Below are 24,731 nucleotides of genomic sequence, written 5' to 3'. Positions count from 1 at the left end.
CCCCGAACTTGCCAGTCGCGGGCCGATCTCGATCTCGCAACACTGTTACTAGGAGATCCAGACTCTGGAGATCCAGTGAAGAAATCCATTGAATTCGCCTCAGAATTAATAACATCATCGCTGCGAGATCCAGTGAGAAACATTCCGATTCGGCGCAGAGTTCTCTGTTATAAACCATAGATATCAGATCAAACAGCGCTGACATGGAAACCAGGAGAAACACTTACAGAAGGCTTTAAGTCCACAAATCAGCAACATTCACCATGGATTTAGTCTAATGTAGTAATAACTCTAACCATAACTATGGTATTGGGACAGAAATAGTCAAACGCTTACAAGTAACTTACTACGCATCTTTTTTTAGCACTTCAAATCTATAATATTATATATAAATGTTATTTTTAATGTGATGACCTACACAATTTTTGTTCATCCTTCAAAGATTGTCTAAAAATGTTAAGATGTAGGAAATCTTTTTCTTTTTTTTATAAAATAAATAAAAATAAAAATAAAAATTACCATTGTAAACAGTAGGATGCTTATTGGCTATTTTGACTCCCTAATATCAATTTTCTCTCTCGTTTTGCTTTTTAATTAATATTAAGACATTATGAATGATAATAATTAAAGAAAATTTCATCTACACCCTAAATTAAGCTTAGTGCTTTATTGCCAGCCCCAGTGCTATCAGATTTTTGTAGAACTCAGTGGCTCTGGTGCTGCTGCCCTCAGATGTTAGTCTGGAGCCTGTGAACTTAAAATAAAACTGCACATTGTAATATCTGTACGTTAAGCCTATTTATTATTAAAGAATTGGTCAGTATTACAGTTATTTTGTGGGTAATTTAAATAATTGCATTGCAAGCTGATTTAAGGTGTGCAACTAAATTTTCTGCTTGCACTCCTAAAATGTTCAGTCAGGGGCTACAGCGCTCCAAGTAAAAAAAGTTAGTCTGGAGCCCTGATAACAATGTCCTGCTGTTTTAAGTGATAGAAATACTGCAGCAGGTGCTGTATATGGATCACAAATGCTCAAAACTTACACTTTGTTGGGTTTTAGTTTTCCTTCTATTGAGAGGTGATCTACATGCTTGTTGATTGAAACAGATAAAAAATTGACAGGCCTGTGTTGCAGTTCTATGAATGTTTTGCCTTCCAGGCCTCCGTTTCAGTCACGTGACTGAAAACTATGAATACTTTCTCTCACCTATGTCTAAAGTCCAGAGGTCTCCAAGACGGCAACCACTCATGCCGCCGTAGATGATGAGACGAGACTTTTTGGACGTTTTCTCTGTGTAGACAACAGCAGTGTGGCTCTCGCGAGGAGGGGGAAGCACACCGTACGTAATAGGGATGTCCCAGCCTGCTATGTTTGACCCCGGGCGTAGTTCGAGTGTGTAGAGGTCATTCAGGTATCTGGTGTAAAAATGGAGAAATAAATCAACTGTGGATCTGCTGCTCAAACATTCATGAATTAGTTTGGTTCTGTCTTTTACCTGGGAATATTGTTTTTGGGATCTTCACTGTCATTTGCCAGTCCACCAAACAAGTAGCATTTGTTTCCAACAAGAGAAAAGCTGTGTCCCAGGCGAGGACATGGTGGTGGGCCATTTTTGGGGGCTTTGGGCTTTAAACGTTTCCACTCCCATCTACTGGCCTGTTTGAAGTATTTGACAGAAATTAGAGAAATATTAGAAACGTTAGGGCTGATGCTATGAGAAAGAGGTAATGAAAACAACAGCATCGTCTTTTAAGCTCTACCTTTGAGATTTAAAGATGGTGCTGATAGGCTTACCTGTAGTTCATAAAGATCGTTGCTGTATTTTCCGTACTCAACCATGCCCCCAAACACAAGAAGTCTCGTGCCGTCACACACAAATCCATATGCAGCGCAGCCGGGAGGAATGTCACCCCTGACAGCAGGAATAAACCACTGATTGGTGGCTGTTGAGAAACACATAGTTGCGTCATTGTGGTTCAGATGAATAAAGTTCTTTCAGTGGCGTCTTGCAATGCATCACATTCTTTCAGTCTGTTCTGAACATGGTAATTAGTTAACTAAAACATTTTCGTTAACTGAAAAATGAAAACGTTAAACAATTAAATAATATTTCAGCTCAGCATTTCTCATTTTAATTTAGTTTAACTGTGTAAAAAAATTAAAAACAACTACTAAAATAAAAATAAATAAAAAAACGAATTCAAAATATTAAATCTGTAACAGCATCTAGTATAGACACTATAATAGTATCTCAATGAATGATACTGGTTCTGCATAATTACAAACAGCTTCCAATGAGCAACATGCAAATGTAGGGCATCTTTAAATCATGATCTTAATAATAATATATAGTATTTATATATATTTTCAATGTAAAACTATGCTTTTTGGAGTGAATCTACTTCTTACTGGTTCATAACATTCCCCAGACGTATCAAAATTTTCCAACACTATTTAAAAATCACTAAAATGATCCACATCAGAAATTCCGTGAATCACAAACTCTTCCATTCATCCTAGAAGTATTCACTATTCACATGGAAATGCGGGAAATACTGTGGGCGGGGCGTGTGTGTTGTGATGACGTAGGTGGCGTTCTTTTAACCCGCCATTTCTCTTTGCATTTTTCTTGGCGTGCCAGTTCCAGTGCTTGGCTAGTGCTGTAGCGTTAGCTGGCTAGCTGACACATAAACATCTTAAAACAAAACAACTCCATCGTGCACACAAGTGCAACGTCATATTCTGCAGATGATGCACCCAAATTAAGTGCGCTAATGTTAGTGCAAACACTAACGTTACTTGACGGTGTGAGTTTTGAATTGCACAAGCAAGTGTACTATTATTGTGTGCACATTCTTTACGGCTAGTTAGCTTAGGTAGCTGATCACTTATGCAGATTTGGTCTAGCCGCTAACTGCGCTAATGCACCTGGCTAACATTGTATATGTAAGCAATTAGTACAGAAATTATTGCTAAACAAAAATAGAAGCAGCTGTGTAAACCTGCATAAATGCAACAATATGTTAGCTGTCAAACAGCGGTTGTAAAAACCAAAACAACACATCTGACCACCAAGACATAGCAGAACGGATTTGGCTAATAACATAAGTGAGCTAAATGCTACTGAAATACAACGCAAGTACGTGCACAAATAACCGCTTTATTATAAAAGAATAGCATCCTTACCTGTATTATAGACGTGCAGCTCATCCACAATGCCTTCATTCCCTCCGCCGAACACCACCATCAGCTCTTTAATGGCCACAGCTCGGTGTCCGTGTCTCGGGCGAGGAACCGGGCCAGACCAGCCCAAAACCCTCTTCCAGCGCGGCTGCAGAACCGAGGTGCCTGAAGAAGCCATGTCCAGTTCTCTAGCGAAACACAAATCCCACGCACAGCGCTGCTTTTAGTTCGGATTTCAACAGCATTCGTGTGTCAAAATCTCTGTGCTAACCGGATTAGCCCGCTAGTACAAGGTAGCCTCGCGCGAGCTAACTAGGTCACCAAATTGTGCTCGAATTCCACAAGCTTATTTCTGGCCAAATGCTGCTCCAAATGTACTAAAAATCCCGTTATAGCAAATATTAGTGTTTGTGCGCTTCGGAAACCAAAAGTATAGCGTGTGATTAATGTTGGCCGGTTAGCATGTTAGCCGCTCAAATCTGCGCGAACCGCCATTTTAGCGGCAAAAGACGCTTTTCATCACGAGAAGAAAATAAATAGACGGACGCCGGCGGCTGAAGAAACGCGAATTCCGGGAGAAATAAAGGAAAATAACTACAAATACACAACATCACATGCAGGTGGGCTCCTGTGTATTTTTTTCTTGAATCTCCGTATAGTGAACGAAAAAGCATGTTTGGGTTAAATGTCTCTAAGAAAAAAAGAAAAGCTCGATGAGGATGTGTATGCCGCCATCTTGCAGAAGCTAGCTAAACGCTACCAGCACGAGCGCCTAGTTAGCTGCTAACGGGGCTAAGCTAACACATACAAGCTAGTGAACAAAAATGGGCGGTGGAAAAAATCTAACGCATACAAGCTAGTGAATAGAAATGGGCGGTGGGAAAAATTAAATAAATAAATAGTAAAAAAGAAAAAGTGACGGTAAAAAAAAAACACACGTACAAGCTAGTGTATAGAAATGGTTGATATAAACAAATAAAAAAATAGGTATATTTTAAAAAAAATACAAGCTTGTGAATATAAATGGGCGGTGGAAAAATAAATAAATAGTAAAAAATAAAATAAGTGACGGTAAAAAAAAAAAATAATCAAACACATATACAAGCTAATGTATAGAATTGAGCTATGGAAACCAATAATATAAAATAATAGGTGGCGACAAAAAAAAAAGAGTGATTAGAAAAGAGTGGTGAAAATAATAAATCATTTTTAAAAATGGGAGGCGAAAAAAATTTCCCCAAAAAATGTGTCTAAAAAATAAAGTAACAAACGGACGACGATCTCCAAAAAAGTATCAAAATATTGAAGGTAATATCACGGAAATCATACCATAAAACTATAAGGCGCATAAAAAAAATAATAAAAAGAAGCGCGCATGAGATTTAAATTTGTTAAAGGACATTAAAAAAAACATACGTTTAAAGTGCGCATTAAAATAAATGCTGATAGAGGTTAATATCGTAGGTTTATGTGATATGTGCATTTTTCATGCCTCTCTTGTCTGGGTGCCGCCATCTTGATAAACAATCCAAACAATCCACCCCTCTGGAAAAAAAGCTTAGTGCTTTTTTAATCATCCAAATGCATTTATATATTTATAAAGAAATACACCATATTACTTTTAAATATATACATTTTCTTGCTACAAAACTGCGCTGAGAAGACTAAAAAGAAGAACGTACATCGGCTGCTGCTGTTGTTAGCTATTAGCCGCATTAGCACTCTATCTAAAATGTTCAATGAGATCCAGGGCAGCCAGATAGCTTCAATGCTAAATAGCTCATTACAACATTGCAAATTCTACATACTCATTTGGCACAACAGAGAAAATGTTACATGTTTCATGTTTATTTACTGTTAGAATTGCAAATGGCATTTTATTCGAGATGCACAGTTCAATAACCTGTGTTATTGTTTCGTCTCTGGCTACTCGCTTAGCTTCCCTCAAGAAAAATGGCGGATGTACCGTTAGCCGTCACAGAAAGCTGCAAAATATTCGGATTCTGTCATTGCCTGGCACAAAAATACTTACTCGTTCCGATTCGTTAACTTAATTTTAAAATCACGAGAGAGGACTCAGAGAACGAATTCAACCCTGGGTGCGCCTTTCACTGTAGATATTGCTAACTCTACATCTTTTCATGCCGCCCAGGAAGCCGCCATCTTCTTGACAACTGACAAGCGCTCAATAGTTCAGCCTCTAGAGCGCGCGCATCCCTACTGTATGCTCTCAGATATTTTTTGGGAAGATATGACTTGCACTCTTAAAAATAAAGGTTACAAAAGGTGTTTTTTGCAACGATGCAATAGAAGAACCACAAGAAACTTTGAACAGTTATTAAAAGAACCTTTTTTTTTTTACTTGAGGCTATAATTATTATTATTTTTGGGTGAAATGGAAAGGTTCCATGGATCTTCGTTGATCCACAGATGCCAGTAAAGAACCTTTATTTTTGAGAGTGTATTAGTTGAAATCTGTCTACTTTTTCTGGAAAGCAACCATATTGTGTTTAGAATGTTGTTGGATGACAAAAAGGCAAAATATTTTCATAATTGTTGATTTTGGGTAAATTCTTTATCCATAAATTGAATAAGTGTATGAAGGCAAAACTGTATTTCTCTGTATTTAAACATAATCTTTGCAACAATGTTCTGTCATATAGGCTATGAATAGTAAACCGGCTAGGAAATTTGCTGGGATGATAGGCTATGAGACTAATTTTTTTGGAAGATGAATGAAAAGATCCGTCTTTGTTCATTTGTACATTGTTTTCCCAAATTGTATTGGTGTGTCTTGCTTATTTATTTGGCACTTATGAATGCCATTATATTTTTTGTTCAATAAAAAAATCCTACCATCACATTTCATTCACTCATCAACCATATGCTCTGCAATCTGGAATAGATTACTGGTTTACACCCAAATACCATACATTTTATAGTGTGTTGTAAAACTTTATAGTTTGAATTAGAATGTACATGTTTAGTTTTTTTCCACAGCTATGCCCTGTTGTCTTTTTGCGCAATTTGACAAAATCACTGCTTGATTGCACACGTGCAAAAAAATATTCTACCCACAAATGATATTTACCTTGAATTGTCAACTTTTTTCACACGTTTTTAATGTATTTACTTGAGCAAAGTCAATAAAATACAAAGAGTTATTAGAATGTAGAATATAAATGAATTATCTAAATACATGTACATAATCCGTATATCTCTAACAGTGTAAATTACATCTATATATTTAAAAAAAAAAATATGAATAAGTTTCACATAAATATTGAAATGTTTTATTTCACTTGTCATAGTTTTAAACATGTCATCAGATTGAAAGTTTGGGTCTGGGAAAAGGGAACAAAAATAAATTAAGGGAAAAAATTTGCTAGTTTTGTGATCTTTAATGTGATCTCCATATAATAATAAGAATATAAAAAGGTGGAAATGTAATAAAAAAAACAACCCTTGGGACATAGAAACATCTATTATAGAATATATACATACAGAAATAAGGTAAAATATATATATGTGTATTATGTAACAAACTACGGTAAAACAGCAATTTTTCCAGTAAATCTTACATAATGATTTCTCTAATATTCATGATCTCTGCATGAAAAAAATGATCTAATAATAATATAATTCATGTAAATAGCATAACACTCTCGCATAAGAGTTATATTCCATTCACAAAAACCCAGTGTTTTGATAAATGATCTAAACTTTCAAAACAGATTTCAATACAAAAACATTTTTTCAAGTAAAAACATTTTTACAAGTCAGTGTTTACAATAAATAATAACATAAGCAAAAATTAAGAGTGTGAATCAAAAGAAGCTTTTTGGATCTTTAAAAAGCAATGGGCTAAATGTAGAAATATTGAATACTCTGATGGAAACGTATGCTGCGTTTCACGTAAAGCTGTTATATTATTGCTGTTGGTTTGCTGACAGTTAAAAAATAAAATGTGCATAATGAAAACTGCACAGGCTAAATGTTTAATTCAATTTATACAACAATCACTAGTTAGTACCATAGAAATAGATGAGTCATTAATGTTAAATAGTATGTAGGTGTTTTAACCATAAACCATACACTTGACTTTATGCTATAAAAAAGCCATTTGCCACTGAGAACTAAGCCAAAAACAACAGACAAGACATTAGATCGCCAAAATAACAGGCGTATAACAATAAATTATGCACTTTTATATCTTTCATTCAAGATTCACAGGTTCACAACTTCAGAGCTTTCATTATCCGTACCACTTTTCACTTGCCATTACCATAAATAAAAAAATACCTTTGGTCGAGGTATTTATGGAGGTAATTTCTCTACCATAACCGTAAAAAAAAAAAAAAGTACCATAAAGATTATAATACCATAATTCATGAATATTTTGTATAATATTTGAACAATTGTTGGGCGCTTTCTGCCAAACAGCCAGTGTTAAACTGCAGCCGGTGACTGCATGTTGATTCCAGATGTCTCACTTGCAAACTCATCACTCTCTTCTGGCTCCCTTGTTTGAGCACTCATCCCTCGGTCTACAAAATAATGAAAATATGTATGTATATTATTTAAATTCAATTAACAGGTAACTTCTATAAGCACAAAAAAATTTTGTCTCAACACATTTTGGAAAGATCCTCTTCCGTCTTTTTAACTCAATATTAAGTAACTTGCATTTGTTATGTAGATTAAATTATTATAACGTCACAACAAGAAACTGCACTGAGTCCTTCAGACAAGAAGCCTTAAGTCATCTCTGCAGAACTAATCTGTTATGCACTGAATAATGTTTGTTAATGCTAATGAAAATTATAATGAAGTGGTTTATAGTGATGAAATATTTGTGGCTTTAATAAATGCATGAGCTCCACACACACAAACATACACACACCAAAAAAAAAAGAAACTTCCTCTCACTTTCAACTTCTTAAATTGTAAATATTTGTATGAACATAAAAAGATTCAACAACAGACATAAAGTGAACAAATTTCACAGACATTTAACGAACAGAAATGCAATAATGAGTCTCTGGACAATATCAAATATATCAAATGTAACAGTCAGCATGTTGTGTGACCAACAGCTGCTTAAAGTACTACGGTGCACCTCATCCTCATAGACATGCAAGTTCTCTAACGTCTAACATGTGGCTTGGCACTAGGAGGACGATCAGCTGTCCTTCCTGTCTCCCATTAAGCACTGTCTTAGGCGTCTTACATCACAGACATTGCTCTGATCACATCTGCAGTCCTCATGCCTCCTGCAGCAGGACTATGGCATGTTCACGCAGGTGATCAGGGACCCTAGCCATCTTTCTCCTGGTGTTTATCCAGATTCAGTAGAAAGCTTTCTTTAGCGTCCCAAGTTAGAACTGTGACCTTTCCTGCCTAACGTCTGAAAACTCTTAGTGTCTTAAGGACTTTTCCGCAGGTGCAATTTTTTATGGTTCATTGTAAAACATTGTTTAAACCGTTTCCAATAATGGTCAGTAAAGTTTATTTGGATTTTACAAAATTATATATACAATACAGTATCCTGAAAAAGGGACGTTTCTTTTTTGCTGAGTTTATATATATATAGTATTTGTTCAATTGTATTTGTTGGACGTGTATCAGTTTGTTGAAAGCATTCAAATAATACATACAAAATGTGTCTATTGCTTACTGGGCTTGGTTAGATAATGGGGGTCTTGTATTCGGCCTTATATTTGTCACTACAGTAGCGCTTTAAGTTATAAATGGCAATTTGTGACCTGATGCATTCAAAGTACCGATCAAACAGATGCGTTCATGATAACCAACATCCATGACTATACTACATGGGTCATTAATCAGCTCAGCTTGAATGAAATTCCTTCTTAAAGGGATACTCCACTTTTTTTGGAAATAGGCTCATTTTACAACTCCCCCAGAGTTAAACAGTTGAGTTTTATCATTTTGGAATCCATTCAGCCGATCTCCAGGTCTGGCGGTACCATTTGTAGCATAGCTTAGCATAATGAATTGAACCGGACAAGACCATTAGCATCTCTCTCAAAAAAATTAACAAAGAGTTTCGATATTTTTCCTATTTAAAACTTGACTCTTCTGTAGTTAAATCGTGTACTAAAACCGACGGAAAATGAAAAGTTGCGATTTTCTAGGCTGATATGGCTAGGAACTATACTCTCATTCCTGCGTAATAATCAAGAAACTTTGCTGCAGTACCATGAGTCCAGCAGGCGTAATGATATGATGCAGCGCATGCCGCCTGATAATAGGCTACCGAGCTGGGGACTATTATCAGGCGCTGCGTCATATCATTAAGCCTGCTGGACTCATGGTACTGCAGCAAAGTTTCTTGATCGAAACTCTTTGTTAATTTTTTTGAGAAAGATGCTAATGGTCTTGTCCGGTTCAATTCATTATGCTAAGCTATGCTAAAAGTGGTACCGCCAGACCCGGAGATCGGCTGAATGGATTCCAAAATGATAAAACTCAACTGTTTAACTCTGGGGGAGTTGTAAAATGAGCCTATTTCCAAAAAAAGTGGAGTATCCCTTTAAAGCAGCTTCACGTGTTACCTGAAGAACCCAGAACTGTCCCCACCAAACATTTGTTTGTATACAGTTGTGGAATCCATTTACAATTGATTTGGACACTTACATAACGAGTCTCCTGATGATAGCAGATCAGAAGTTAAAATCCTCCCCTCTTCATAAAGCTCTATTTTATCAACCAGTCGCTGCCTCACAGGGTTGATAAACACTTTCTGGTCCGAAAAATCTGTAAAGATTCAGACAGAGAATGAAACACGGACCAGCAGAAAGATATAACAACATACATTCAAAAAAATGCTTATTTAAATATTTATGATGTTCCTAATCTATCGGTTTAAATAACAAATATTACCTTCATTCGGACTGGACTGTGATGGGTTTTCCTCTAAAGAACTGCTTATTTTAGTGCTCTGAACACCACAGGCCCCACATGACGGCGACTCAGGTCTGCTACAGTGACTTGTCAAGTACTGAGAGAAGCCTTGACTCTCATCTGATTCACATGGCATGCCAGAGGAATGTGAAGCCCATGATTCAGCATTCAACTCTGACTCGGAGCAGCTAGACCGAGTCATTTCAGAGGCCAAGGTGGGAAAGATAGGCTTGTGAAGGCAGGGGTATGTGTTCTCTTGAGGGTGGAGTTTGGAGAACTGATGGGCGAGAGAGTCCAGGGAGCTGTTGTCGGAGCGCAGAGGCTCAGGGGTGGATGGGTGAGATGATTCAGGAGATATTCCGACCATGGTCGATCTGCCAGAGGTATTCAACCCTGAATGCACATCTTGAAGTGCTTTGAACACCTATAAAACACCAATAGAGCCAGAATAAGTCTATAATTCTAACTAAAACATATTATTATGAAGGGGTATTATTGTTTCTAAAAATGTCCAATTGTTAGCCAGAAATATATTTCGTGACTACTTCCCATTCAAAAAGTTCAGAAGTTTGGAGTAATTAAGATCTAATTCATGTTTTTGAAAGAAGCATCTCACCAAGGATGCATTTACTTTATCAGAAATACAGTAGAAACATTAATATTGTGAAATATTTTATTCTATTTAAAATAACTTATTACAAACAAATAGCATTTGAATAGATTCTCCTACTTCTCTCATGGGAGGCCTCTTCTTCCTCCGTCGTTCCAAACATTGACATGCCAATTGTGAAATTTCCATTGATCCATGAGGGTTAGGTGAGTCTTTAGTTATTAATCGAGGATCCAGATGTTTCCTGCAGATGTTCTCCGCTGCGTGAGCATAGGACAGCTCCCGCGAGTGCTTCCCTTTGCTGAAATTTCTCCCATCATCTTCCTCCTCTTTAACCAGATCTTTCTGTGGAAAATAACAGATTTAATCACCCGCCATTAACACCAACTCTACACTAACAAAATGTTACTATAATATGACTTCAGCTCTTCTCACCAAGTAAACAGCTTTGGATTGGCCTTCGACCTCAAGAGCCTGCCGTCCAGTAAGTATCTCTAGCATGACCTGCGGTACGAGAGAAACTGTGTTACTTTATGAAAGATGGAAAGCCGAAAGACGTTTGCAGCATCTGTTTACGAACATTAAAGATGATCAAATTAAGGGTGGGTCCTTCTTTAAAAAAATAAATAAAATAAAAACCCATAAGTGGATCAAAAAGTATTTTTTTACATTGGCCTTGGAAACACTGGAAAGTGAGCTGAAATCTCATTAGGTGTGATGGAGTCTCAGTCCATTTTCAATTTACAATGGGTTCTTTTTTTGTGGCTCTCAGCCCACTTGAATGTTATTGCAATAGAATATTATTGATGAGGATGATGGTGAACTTGAGTACAATCAGGTGGTCGAAGTTATAATAACTTTTTGCTATTAAAGGGGTAGTTCACCTCAAAACGAAAATTCTGTCATCATTCCAAACCTGTAAGACTTTCGTTCATCTTCGGAACACAAATGTAGATATTTTTAATGAAATCTGAGAGATTTCGGTCCTTCCATTGAGAGCTACGCAACTACCACTTTGACGCTTCAAAAAGTTCATGAAGAGATCGTAAAACTAATCCATATGAATCAAGCAGTTTAGTCCAAATTTTTGTCCAAATATGGTAAACAGAATTAATTGTATTACATCCACACATATAAACATTCATCAGGGCACACGTCAGATATGGTAAACAGAAGCTCAATCATGTTTGCTTGACGTGTGAGAACCAATGAGGTTCATTCTCGTGTTACGAAGCACGTTTGAGCTTCAGCAAGAACCAATGAGGTTTGTTCTCAAGCGTCAAGCAGGTTTGTTTAAGTTCGCTGATCAACGTTTATATGTGAATAAAAACCTAAATTAAATCTGCTCATCATATAAAGCCATTGAGGCTCTTCAGAAAATGTGGACTAAACCGCTCAATTCATATGGATTAGTTTTATGAATTTACTTTTTGAAACCTCAAAGTGGTAGTTGAAAAGACTGTCTATGGAGGGACAGAAAGATCTCAGATTTCATAAAAAATATCTTTATTTGTGTTCCGAAGATGAATGTCAGAATTTTCATTTTTGGGTGAACTATCCCTACAATGAGACTTTGCTTTCACAGTGCATGTCTTGAAAGACGCATCTCACCACTCCAAAGCTGTAGATGTCGATCTCCACTCCTAGCTGTCCATCCTTCAGGTATTCTTCTGGGAGGTATGCAAGAGTTCCCCGTACCGTTGCAGTCTGAGCCACCGTGGACGTTTTGCCTGGGGTTTTGCTGGGGCTCCAACATAAACGCGCCAATCCAAAGTCCCCCAGCTTGGGCTCCAGGTGATCCCCTAAAAGGATGTTAGAGCTGAGGGAAGATGACTGGTTTGTGAAAGAAGCCTGATGCATCCCTAATGGTTAACATGAAACCAACACATAATGTAATTTGCAACGCATTTTATTCATTTGACTTATGTGAACAATATATTCAACAAAAAGGAAAAATGGGGCTGCAGTTGATTTTATCTTAGTGTGAGAATTCATGCTTGAAAATGTCCCTTTTTCTGGTGCTGGTGTTTTAACGAAACCAGTAGCAATCAAGTGAACGGACCCAAAAGCTTGAAGTTATTTTGTTTTTCATTTCCCATCCCAATCTAAAAGTACTTTGCGCCCATCACATTTGTAAAACCTGAAGTCACCGCACTCACATTGCACTAAAGGCACCAGCGGAGAATGAATCTGTGTACGTGAAAACTGATCTAAAGCCCTGAGTTGAATGGGTCAATATGATTCCAACCCTTTATGCAACAACAGTGTGATTCTCAGAAGCTCAAGCTATGATGTTTGGCTTTTTAGAGAGAATTTTCAGTAATGTCTAAGTCATTTCAAAGTCACCTGTTTGCAATTGTATACAAGCAAAAAAAAGTTAGATAAAAAACCCCATAATTACTGCATTTTCTGTCACTTTCACTGAACTCACAATAATCCAGATCAAACACTGCTGATTCAAAAAGTCTAAAGATCTAAACTTCAACGAGCCTAAACATACACTACCATTCTAGTCTCTTATGCGAACCAAGACTGTATTTATTTGATCAAATATACAGTTTTTACTGTATCCGAAACAGTCATTCCGAAATATTACTATAATTTTAAATAACAGTTTTCTTTTTTGTTATATTTTAAAATGTGATTTATTTCTGTGACGGCAAAGCTGAATTTTCAGCATCATTACTCCAGTCTTCGGTGTCACATGATCCTTCAGAATTCATTCTAATATGCTGATTTGGTGCTCAAGAAACATTTCGTATTATTATTAAATGTTCAAAACAGTTGAGATGCGTAATATTTTTGTAGAAACCATGACACGTTTGTTTTTTCAGGATTCTTTGATGAATGGAAGGTTCAAAAGAAAAGCTTCTTTTTTTTTTTACTGAAATCATTTGTAACATACATTATAAAATGTCTTTACTGTCATTTTTGAACAATTTAATGCATTCTTGCTGAATTAAAGTATTACATTTCTTTCAGAATAATAAAAATAAAAAAAAAATACTGACCACAAACTTTTGAATGGTATGGTTCATGTGGTTTACATGTTCTTGCACTCACCTCTTGATATCTCCATGAATAAGTGCAGGTGAGCAAGAATGCAGGTACTGAATAGCTTTCGCAGTGCCCAGTACCACATTAACACGCTGTGACCAAGAGAGGGCGTTGCTGTCCTGAAAGAAACAAGCATCGTGAATAACACAGACCTATGCCTTGAAAGAGTTAGATCACATAGAATTAACTTGTGTCATCATTTACTTACCTTCAAGGTATTCCAAACACAAATGACTTGTTTAGTGACAAATGATTTGACAAGTGAGATTTAAGTTCACACTCAATTCTGATTTATCGCTCAGATTGATTATTTTTTTGTATAGCTGTTCACATTGTGGTTTTAAATGTGGCCAATATCAGATTCCAGTGTGAACAGATCATGGTCCCGAACTGACCCGCATGTGCAAGAGAACAATAAAAAGATGTCACGCAGCACGCTGTCATACAGAAATAAACAAGGACGACATTAAAGTAAGTGATTCCGTGTTTATTTATAGTGTGATCTGCCACGGAAGCCACAAGCCAGCGAATCTGTGCGCAGACGATATAAAAAACAAAGAAGTTTGTATATAGAGCTGTCACAGTAATACTTACAAGTTCTGAACTTCTGACACATCACTGTCCTTCACTCACTACCTTTCGCAACTGTCTTAACTTCGGGTATTTAAAATCTTTGAAGTGATTTCCATGAACGCAGAATTATGACGAATGTTGCTCTAGAGTGGCGTAAAAGTCGCATGAATTAAGATATGACGGTTCAGACTGCGGTCGCATTGCAAAACATCTGACCAGTATCAGATTTAGGACTAGAAGTGGCCAAATCAGAATTAAAAAGATCAGATTCCATGTTGTTTGTCACATTTGAGCAAAAAAAAAAAACTGATTTGGACCACAATTACCTGCAGTCTGACCACTACCATAGTGACACATGCCATATCTTGTCATTGACGTCAAACTTTGCGCAATAAGTTGTGATGCACAATATTTGAATGTACAGGCCTGCAAATGAGATTTGACAGAGGAGATGATTTTCAGCTAATGAGTTTTATCGTATGACTTCAGAACACTTAAAACATGAGTCATACAAACTGCTTTTAGTGGTGTGTTTTTTTTGTTGTGGTTGACAGCCTTGCCCCATATTCACTTTCACATTATGTCATTCAGGTTTGTAAAAGCATGAGGGTGAGTAAAATGATGAAAGAAGTTTCATTTTGAATGAACTACGCCTTCAAGTGACATACTAAATCATGAAGCCGAGCCTTAGCAAAAGTGGTAACTCACCTTACAGCGTAGTTGGTCCTCTAAAGAGCCTTTCGGCATATAAACATATATGAGACAGTAAGTTTGTCCTTCTATACAGTAGCCAACAAAGTCCATTATGTTGGGATGCCTGTATCTGCGGAATAAGAAAACATGTTAGATTGTATTACTTAACATTTAATGAGAGCATTATAGTAGCTGAAGGAAGCAAGGCTTGAAAGTGCGGCTGAAAAATGTGTCATAAAAAAAAAAGAAGAAACAACAGGATGACAACTAACCACAAAAAAGATTTGGAGGATAGGCTGGAGACTTTCATTTTTTGCTCATGAAGAGGTGTTGTGCATAAAAAACAATCAAATTTCAAGCGGGTAAGTCCCATTCTGCACTTCTTTTGAACAAACATAAATGATTCATAGCCAGATTGAAAAAAGCTGGTTGAAGGCTAGCCCACACTAAAAGATGTTTCAAATCTTATCAGTCTTTTAAAATGTGAGAGACCACAAACATGACTATAAAAAAATATAAAAAAACCCCAGATTTAATAGTTTTGTTTCCATCGTGTGTGGAGTGCCGCAATGTGACCAAGCACATCACACATTAACAGGTTCCAGTCACAAACAACAAGTCCAGACTGTGAACACGGGGTCAAACGTGAATTTAGAGTAAACAAACATGGCAGACCACAAGCAAGAAGAAATGGCGATAATAGTGTTTGGACTGCTTTTTACAGAACATTACAGAAAAGTCTGAATGAGGTTGTGTTATGCTTCGGTCTTCCGTCAGCCAGCTTTCTGATTGGGTATCGTTTCATTCCATGTGACAACCTAGAGTGTGTGCACGTTTGTCCTCTAGGATTCCACCACATAAAAAAATATTCAACATTCTTCAAAGTTCTTCAGAGCAGATTCAATTACTCTTAACACACCTCACCCCACCGGAAAATCTGAAGATAATCTGTAGAACCATCAAGATATTTGGGACTTTACCTAGGATTGTCGGAAGGGGAGAATTGGGCCCAAAATAGTCTCAATCATCTTGTAGTGTGTGGCAGCCTTTAGACAAATCAGGAAAGACAGATTTGAAGCACGAGAGAAGGAAGCATAAGCCAGAGGAGCAGAGGATGGACAGACAGTTTCTTACTGTGAGAGTTTTTCCACTTCCGTCCTGAAACTTTCCTTCACGACATTCCAATCCAAATGAGAGTCCTGCTCCGAACATCCAAATTGAAAAAGAGAGAGAAAAGGACATGGATGTTTGAGACACCGAATGACTCAACGAGCAAACTCTCATAGATGTTTGTTTTAGTACCTCTTTCAGCTTCTTCACAGCAAACTCAGTGTTTCTCATCACAGCTTGATACACGTGCCCGAAACCTCCTTCACCAATCTGCTTGCATGGGGAAAAGTTGCATGTGCCTCTCTGTATTTCCTCAAACGGCCAGCTCATCGCAGTGGAGTAAAGCGGCGGGTGATCCACACGGTTCTTGCACGGGCACTGTGAACAAACACAAAAGTGTCAGTGGATTAAGAAACTGAAAGGAAGAAAAATATGATGACTAAAGGAAGAGTCATGCTGACTAATGCCTAGACAACACTACAAAAACAGAGTGACTGCTCAAAAAGTCTTTTTTTTATTAATACTTTTAATGGCTGAATTTTTTTTAATCAAATAAAGCACCTCTTCCGCTATATTTGAGGTTCTTGACTCAGTGGAGTCCAGATCGGGCGGTGGAGGGCTAGGCTTGGGTAGAGGCCTGATTTCTGGAAAAACAAAACAGCTATATTAAAAATATATAATTTTACCACAGATATCATCAGGAGCAAGCACTGTAGAAAGTATAAGATGTTACCGTGAACAGGGTACTCTTTGACAAAGCTGACTGTACTGGGTTGACATGCAGTGGCTTGTGGTACCGTTGAAGCTGACTGCTGCTCCGAACTAGACTGCGGTTTACGTCTACCTTTGGAAATGCATACAAAAGAACATTAATGGATTTGTTATCCAACTATGATAAATTGCACAAAACTGAAATATATCAGTTGGTACATTTTTTCTCTAAAATTACAGATCTAGAATACGGTGTTTTTTAGTATTATTTAAGTACTAGTGCAAAAAATGCCCGTGCAAAATCAGTTTTTGTGTGTGTTTTTAGTAATTGTTGGTTTGGTGTGTGCTCATTGTTACAATTACACAGCAAAAGTTCAGTGACATTTTTATTTGTGCATGGTAGAAAGCACACAGTGAACTCCGAGAAAAAGTTATGCTTGAGCAAACAGTTTGTGAATAGGCAACTACAATGATGCTGGTGAAAGAGACTGTGAACGCATTGAATAGGATATGTTTAGTTGGTGAATAGCATAGGCTACTATTACACAGTAGCGATAACGTTAAGCGCACCAGAATGAAATATAATATTCAGAAGTAAACAGCATAGCTGACTTACAGATTCAGTTTACAACCACAAATGAATAAGCGCCTCGATTCAGGGAGCAGTGCAAAGTGCCCGTGCAAAATCAGTTTTTGTGTGTGTTTTTAGTAATTGTTGGTTTCTTGGTAAAGAAAACACATTTTTACTCAAATTAATCAAAATGGATTTATCACGTTTTGGAACCAAACTATAATATTCAGAAGTAAACAGTGTAGCTGACAGATTGTCAGAATGTTTATTTTTAAACCACAACCTTCTAAAAATGATATATTTAACGATATCTTTTGCATTTCTCATCCAAACAACGTCAAACTTGGCACTGCACTTACTCGTGCCCGTAGCGAGACACCTGTTGAGTTTGAAATCCATCGGACTAACGGTTCGAGAGATATGCGGTTAACAGACACACACACACAGACAGACAGACAGACACACAGACGTTTCTGTAATTTATAGATAGATATTATTTATTTATTTTGAATTCGCTTTTATTTTAAAATTTTCAGTTTTCATTTTAAATTTAGTTTAAGTTTTAGTCACTTTGTTATGTGCTTGTCATGTTATATTATATTTAGCTTTCATTTATTTTTATTTCAGGTTTAATATTTCAACTTAAACTTATTTATTTCAGATGGTTACAAAGGCAATATTTCTATTTTCTTTTTTATTCCTTACAGTTCTCTTAATTTTAGTATTTTTATCTAACATCTAAAGTTGTGTGTGTATTTATTTACATAATTAAATGCTGTATATAATTTCAGCTTTATTTAAATCACCAAAAACGATTTGAAATAATTTAAGTAAACACTAACAACACTGCTCTAATAGTATTAATGAAGATAGACAACAAAAATAGGACAAAATCTTAAAAACATTTTTTTTAGGGAATCTAAAGCAAATATAGTGTATAGACAGCTTCATTTCAATCTCATTTGCAATTAAATTAGTCATTATAACAAATATATCTGCATTCTCTTTCTTTCTCTCTCAGTGTGTGTGACCACAGCAGAGACATGTCACATTTGACAGCATTGTGCTTGTTTCTTATTCACAACTTAAATGTGAAACGCTGGGGGTTCCTTGACAATAAAGTGCATGAACAAAGACGATGAAGTGAGTTTCATAACAACCACGAAACACATCTGATAATCTGTCTGGTTAGGGCATCAGATGTGGTGGAGACAACAGAAGCAAGCAAATGAACACATACAATGAGAGAAAAAAAGAAAAAAAACCATGCATACATTCAAGGATGATATCACGGGGCCGAAACCACTGCAAGCCTTCAAGAATCTGCACCAATTCCCCAACTGTCCCATTACGACAGCCCCATTTGTGCATGAGGATGTCTGTGCGCCTGGGGCTTTGTTCCAAAAGGCGTAGTTCAGTCTGATCAGATATTACCCGTGAAGCTGCAATGGACATAAAAGCACTTTTTAAGTTTAGTTTCCACCAAAATACCTTAGTTATTACTACAGCAAAAAATAAAATAAACATAACAAATATGGAATCATTCATGCCAAAACTTGAAAGAATCCTAATTATGTAGTCGTAGCTGATCACATTATTAAGTTCTAGCTGATATACTAAAAATGGACAACATAGCCATAAAAATGAACTTATTTCAACTAATTCCCAATCCCAGATGATTCCACATTGAGGAAAAGAGCAAATACAGCTGTGATTTAGCCATGTGACTTATCAAATCTCAGCATCTCACCTGAATGAATGGACACAACATAACGCTCCAAACAACACCAGTAAACCATGTCCTCTGCCGAACAAATTTTGTTTTTACAAACTTTTCATATTAATCATATTAATTCATTTCCCCGTTTATTTTACTCCAATATCAATAATCATCAGGCCACGGCAACAATCATGACACTTAGCATAACATTCTAGTTACCTCGAATACATTAATAAAAACAAAACAAATATCACTACAGAGATTTACAAAAGTTATTCACAACTAAACGAAACAAACAAACCCTTGCTGTAAAGAAATAAACGTTTCACAAACTGAACAGAAACTTTTGACGTCACCGCTCAGATGGCTAACAGTGAGTTAGCGAGTGCGCTAATGCTCTAGTGTTCGAGTTAAATAAATAAAACACTATAAACAAAGATAAACACATTAATCTTACCGAACAATATCCAGTCTGAGTGTGAAAGTGAGTCCATAATCCGTGTAAAGTGACTCATAACACACGCGGGTAACTTGTACAGAAACTCCTTGTCAAACTCCGCTCCAGACATTTTCAAAAACCCTCGGTGTTTTAACTGACTTTATTAGATGTGTAAGTCCTGTCTCTCTCTCTCTCTTTTAATCAGCTCTGATATTGCTTTACGTGGTTCTTAAACACAGGAGTTTCTTGCGGCTGTCACTTGCATTAGTGGTCTTGTTTTCTTCTACCACAGCCGTCACGAATCGTATTAATGGCGATTGCCTGGCAGTGGCTCATAAATATTTATTGCGTCACCTATTGTAAGGATGCGTCATCTGCTTAATATTCATGAGCTTCACCGCACGGAAAGATTGCACTCCTGACTACCGCTTTTTTTTATTTCTTCTCTTTTCATTTTCCCCTTTTTTTTGGTCATTTCTATTGTATTGTGAAGCATGTGATATGTTGTTCTGATGTAATATGGAAGTTACTAATGTGCATGCTATTTGTTGATAATAAAGCATAAAAAAACAGCAACTGTAATATTCGGGGGGAAAACTGAACTGACTACCGTCCAACTTTCTAACGTCAGCAGTTCATATCCGCTTCCAGAGGCCCACGTCACATTACATTTATTAACAATCACAGTCATCACCTTCACCATAGTATTTAAGTTCTTAAAATCTTTCGCCACTTCGTATAACTTACTCACATCTTCCATTTCCTTTTTTCCACATTTAGTAATAGGGTAAATTTCCCCTGTGCTCAAAAGTGCTGTTATTTCAATATGGTGGATTCAGCGATACACTATTTTTTTCCCCTCTGGAACATATTTACGTTGCATTTATTAGTGATAATTAAAGGTGAACTCAGTATAAAATCTAATCAAGCGTTTTTGTTTGAAGTTAAACTGCAAAAATCTCAGAGAAAAAAAAATCCCCCAGCGAAAATGAAACATTACTATTTCAGATTGCGGTTATCAGTGCTTTTCCTAGTTTCATTCACGTTCCTTTTCTCACATTATTCAATTATAGAGACAACAAAGCCCTAATGATGAGCAAAATCTGACTCGTCTTATAATGATAACAACACTTAACATCGTGTTTTGTTTATGATGTGAGTGAAATAAATGTTAAAGACAGAGAGCAGGTAAATGTTGTTTACTATTGTGTATCTGTTACATACGGCAAACAAATGATACAGTAACACAGTACTATAAAAGTAGACACAAACTATACTTTTCACTTTCAGGAAGGCAAGGACTCAGCTTGGCAGATGGCGAATAACCACTGACACTTAGTCTGTAGGATTGTTTGGTTAAAATAACATTTTTTTTTTTTTTAGATACATACTACCCATCCCTTTTATTTAAAACTAAATTAAAAAATAATATGAAAACAAAACAGCTTTGGACAAAGGTAAAAAATACATACAAAAAGTGAATGGGTGTTCTGCCGGGAAACATACTTTATAAAGTGCAGATCTTAGACTCATCCTTCCGGTCAAGGTTGAAGTATTTTTTTTGTCATAAAATGTCATGTTTGGATTGGAAGATTATGTTTGAGGCCAAGTTTTTGTTTTGTTTTACGGTTATGTTAAAATGGAGAATATTTCCCAACAAACACACGTCACTCATTAATCTGTGAAACATTCAACATATCAGGGATGAAAAACATCAAAATCCTATCGCTTTTTACATCATCAATATTGCCCAAATACATCTTCCTATAATGTTATCCTTTTTTTTTTCTCCTCAATTAAGAAAATAAAGCAAGGCAAACATGTTCTTGATTTCTATAAATCCTTAATACATCCAAAGCACTGAATACCAACAAGAGGCAAACACAGGACTCAGAATAAAAATACAACTACAGTATAAAGATAAATTCTATTACTGAAACTTCAAGGCACAAGACTATGTTAAATAGACCATGAACTTTCTACCACGGTGGAACTGGAATCTATTTCTTATAGTTTAACTTCCGTTTCATTTGACTTTAAATTGTCCTTCTTGCACGATTCAAAGTGCTGCATTTTAGTTAATAAGGGTACATTTCTTTTTACTTCAGGTTCTACTTGTTTAACAGAGTACAAATAAGAGACATACTAAAGAAGAAAAACTCATATCGGATCTGCTGGGTATACTATCATACTATTGCTATCAAGATAAAAATGGTCTATTTCCAATGTTGGATTTAGAATGTAAAAAAAAAAAAAAAAAAAAAAATGCTAATAATAAAAATAAATCTAACACCGAAATCTACAAATTACTCTAGCCACTACAATTGTTGATACAGCGGCATATGAAGCCCAAACTCAGCTACCAGTTAAATCATTAAAACAAAAAAACAAATACTTCAATTAAATAAATCTGTTCATATTAAACAGACCGAAGTGCACAGCTAGCCTTCATTGAACAAACACATTCAGTATTTTATACCTCATGAAAACCTTCGGATCCGGTTAGTGTGGTTTGGGCTCAGCTCTTGAGAGTGCTGTTTGAAAACATCTTATATATAATAGTAAAGGGCAAGCAATGTCCTATCTTCTAATGGCAATCATGCATATTGATACATGTTCACGTACATAGCATGTATTTTTGGCTACAGGGACACAAGGACATTCCAAAGCATATTTCACTGCCAGAGGCACAAATAACCCAAACAAACAAGAAAATAAAACAAACAAACCAACATATAAATAATAAAAGTAATTTTCTTATTCTGTCTTCACCCATTTGTAGGGCTCCATTTTTGTCAGTGGGCTTTGAGCGCTACAAAAGGCAAGAAGTTCATAAAGCAGAGGGTTTTTAACAATACATCATTTCTAGGTGGGCACAAAGGTCCAGCTGATGGAAGAAAAAAAAAAAAAGTACATCGATGAAACCTCTAGTTACAAAACACACACACACACACACACACCAGTGCACATCCTACCTATGAAAAATGACCAAATAAAATCCAAGCATTTGAGTGAATTCACCTTCCGCGTTGCTTCGTTGGGATAAAGGGGTTTCTTTAGAATCAAAGGTCACTTCAACCACCTTAGTAAGTCTCCCAAAATAAAGGCACTACCCTTTCTGTTTCAGCCAGACTGATGCAGCTTGTGAGTCGACACTTTAAAACTAAGAGTTGTCGTGACTTCAATTCATGTCTGGAGGTTTCTTTCCGTCTGCGTTATTCTTAACCTGTACCGCTGAGAATGTGCTTGCAGAGCTCAAGCTAAAGGAATCCATTCTGCTCCCTCCATTCTCCTGCTGGAGTTTAGTCAGACCGGGGCGACGTTCACCGCAGACAGGTCACAACGTCAGCCGCCGGTTAAGTGAGCGCTCGAACTCTGACGAGGACGGAGAGCGGAGCCGGTGGTGTTTGACAACACTTTAAGGTCTCTTGTTAGACCTCAAGCAATTAAACTGAGTTTGCCTTTACGGCGAGGACCAGACCACTGCGTTCCTCTGACGTGAAAACCCATTTCCTTTATCTGCTTTTGACTACTTGAAATGATTACATAGCCCTTGTTTCCGAGCGGAAACGCTCTTGTGTTCTCTGTGCCCCTTCCCAGTGAGGGTCGAGGGAGCAAGGGGCCTGGAGGAAGAGAATGGAGACACTTTCATTCTCAGCAATATTTGAGGGGAAAATGAAAAGATGCAATGCTCCTTGTGATTGTCAATTCTAATTTAATCTCTCCATTTAGAGACGTTTGCTTTACACGAGATACCAAGAGGCTACTCTTAAAGCACACTCGAGAAAAACGGACCGGTGAGCTCTCTCTCTCTCACATGCATTTGAACCCCTTATCGACCGCAAATATCAAAAACATCTCCCTCTAGCTGAACTAACAGACGAAAAGATTACTGAGTGTTATGACGTGTATCAGCATTTATGTCGGTGGAAATGCACATTCATCACCCAAACCACAATAAACATGAATGGATAAGATTTAACACACAGACAAAACTGATTGGGATACTTTGGGGAATAAAAAGGCAAGCCATCTCACTCTGGGACTATTCAAATTTCAAAACAACAACTGCAATATCTAGAATATAAAATATTCATAATTGTGATGCCATCAGATTCAGGGGTCTATGAAGATTGGTTATGCATTTATAAATACAGTGGCGTAGCGGACAGGCAGTGTGTGTCTGCGATAACCTCTAACCTCTCTTGTCTCCCCGAGCCCAGTGACTTTTAACAGAGCCTCTAAGCGTGTGCGGTGGGTTCGGTGGGGGGGAATTGAGAACGAATGGGGGGAAATTCGCGATGCCTCCATTGCGTAATGATTGGATATGTTTGGTTTATGCAATAAATCCCGCCTCTTGTTTTTGTGTGTGTTCCGCGTTCTGTCAGAATCAACAAAATGATGGCGTTACTGGGAAGATTAATTCAAAAAAGTAAGTAAACAACTCCGCCACTTAAGATATCACTGCTTTATGTCACGTCGAAATCAAACTTGAAGTGGCCTGAGAACATGATGACTGTGGGGGCTTTTAGTGAGCGAACAGTTTGGTGAAATTAAAGATACATCTTCGTGTCTGTGACAGTGTTTAGCGAGCTCGATGACTGATGATACGAAAATAAGTTGACTAGTAAAAAAAAGAATGGCTTAACATCAATTCACAAATTCACTGCCTTTCATATTATTTTGGAATAAATGTAAAATTGCTTAAAACACTAACTTGATGAGATTTAAACGTGGTTTTAATAAATAGAACATTAATTACATTGTTAATGTAAAAAAAAAAATACAAAATTGAATTGTATTTGTTTTTTTAATGTAATGTAAAATAATATTTAACCAGGAAAATTTGATAACATTAAGTGTAACTGGGATCTGAATTTACATTCATCATTTCAGAACACCACTGCACGCCACTGATATATATATACATAACCAAATGAGTTGGTTTTAATATATATAAAATATGTGGGTCTGCATTAGAGCAGATTTGACAGTCAAATGTCATGACGTTTACTAACTTTACTGCCTTTGCCCCCATACAATATTTATTGGCCATAAATATGTGATATCAAATACTGTGAGTGAAATGTAGCCGTTATTTGCTAATTTTATGATTTAGTATATGAGGGGTGTTTTTTT

The 24,731-nt window shown here is 36.7% G+C and overlaps 2 protein-coding genes across 3 annotated transcripts in view; both read right to left on the bottom strand.

Moving 5' to 3' along the window:
• hcfc1b (host cell factor C1b) overlaps window positions 1–5,354 on the bottom strand; it is a 30,009-nt gene extending 24,655 nt beyond the window's left edge. For both annotated transcript variants that reach the window (XM_084389446.1, XM_084389447.1), the window contains exons 1-5: window positions 5,217–5,354; window positions 3,188–3,372; window positions 1,796–1,944; window positions 1,497–1,657; window positions 1,208–1,416 (exon numbers count right to left, since the gene is read on the bottom strand). In XM_084389446.1, coding sequence (XP_084245572.1) covers window positions 1,208–1,416; window positions 1,497–1,657; window positions 1,796–1,944; window positions 3,188–3,362 — 694 coding nt within the window. In that variant the 5' untranslated portion in view covers window positions 3,363–3,372; window positions 5,217–5,354. The remainder of the gene's footprint in view (window positions 1–1,207; window positions 1,417–1,496; window positions 1,658–1,795; window positions 1,945–3,187; window positions 3,373–5,216) is intronic.
• Window positions 5,355–6,295: 941 nt separating this feature from the next.
• Window positions 6,296–19,924, bottom strand: irak1 (interleukin-1 receptor-associated kinase 1). The gene is made up of 14 exons (XM_084389369.1): window positions 19,611–19,924; window positions 18,708–18,875; window positions 16,885–16,995; window positions 16,713–16,795; window positions 16,344–16,529; window positions 16,176–16,240; window positions 15,057–15,171; window positions 13,782–13,894; window positions 12,330–12,537; window positions 11,154–11,222; window positions 10,839–11,063; window positions 10,088–10,532; window positions 9,842–9,961; window positions 6,296–7,731 (listed from the first exon to the last, which is right to left on the bottom strand). Exons 1-14 carry the CDS (start codon window positions 19,720–19,722, stop codon window positions 7,634–7,636), a joined length of 2,118 nt encoding a protein of 705 aa, XP_084245495.1. The 5' UTR covers window positions 19,723–19,924; the 3' UTR covers window positions 6,296–7,633.
• Between the last annotated feature and the right edge of the window lie 4,807 nt (window positions 19,925–24,731).

The sequence above is a fragment of the Rutilus rutilus genome (assembly GCF_951802725.1).
Source record: "Rutilus rutilus genome assembly, chromosome: 19".
NCBI classification, from domain to species: domain Eukaryota; kingdom Metazoa; phylum Chordata; class Actinopteri; order Cypriniformes; family Leuciscidae; genus Rutilus; species Rutilus rutilus.
The sequence above is the reverse complement of the archived record's forward strand: the minus strand, read 5'-3'. Positions and strand labels throughout refer to the sequence as shown.

Coding starts and splice junctions, on each gene's coding strand:
- irak1 (XM_084389369.1), bottom strand. CDS start 19,722: ATGTCTGGAGCGGAGTTTGACAAGGAGTTTCTGTACAAGTTACCCGCG. Junction 16,796..16,884: donor CAAAGAGTACCCTGTTCACG/GTAACATCTTAT, acceptor TTGTTTTTCCAG/AAATCAGGCCTCTACCCAAG. Junction 7,732..9,841: donor ATCATCAGGAGACTCGTTAT/GTAAGTGTCCAA, acceptor ATTATTTTGTAG/ACCGAGGGATGAGTGCTCAA.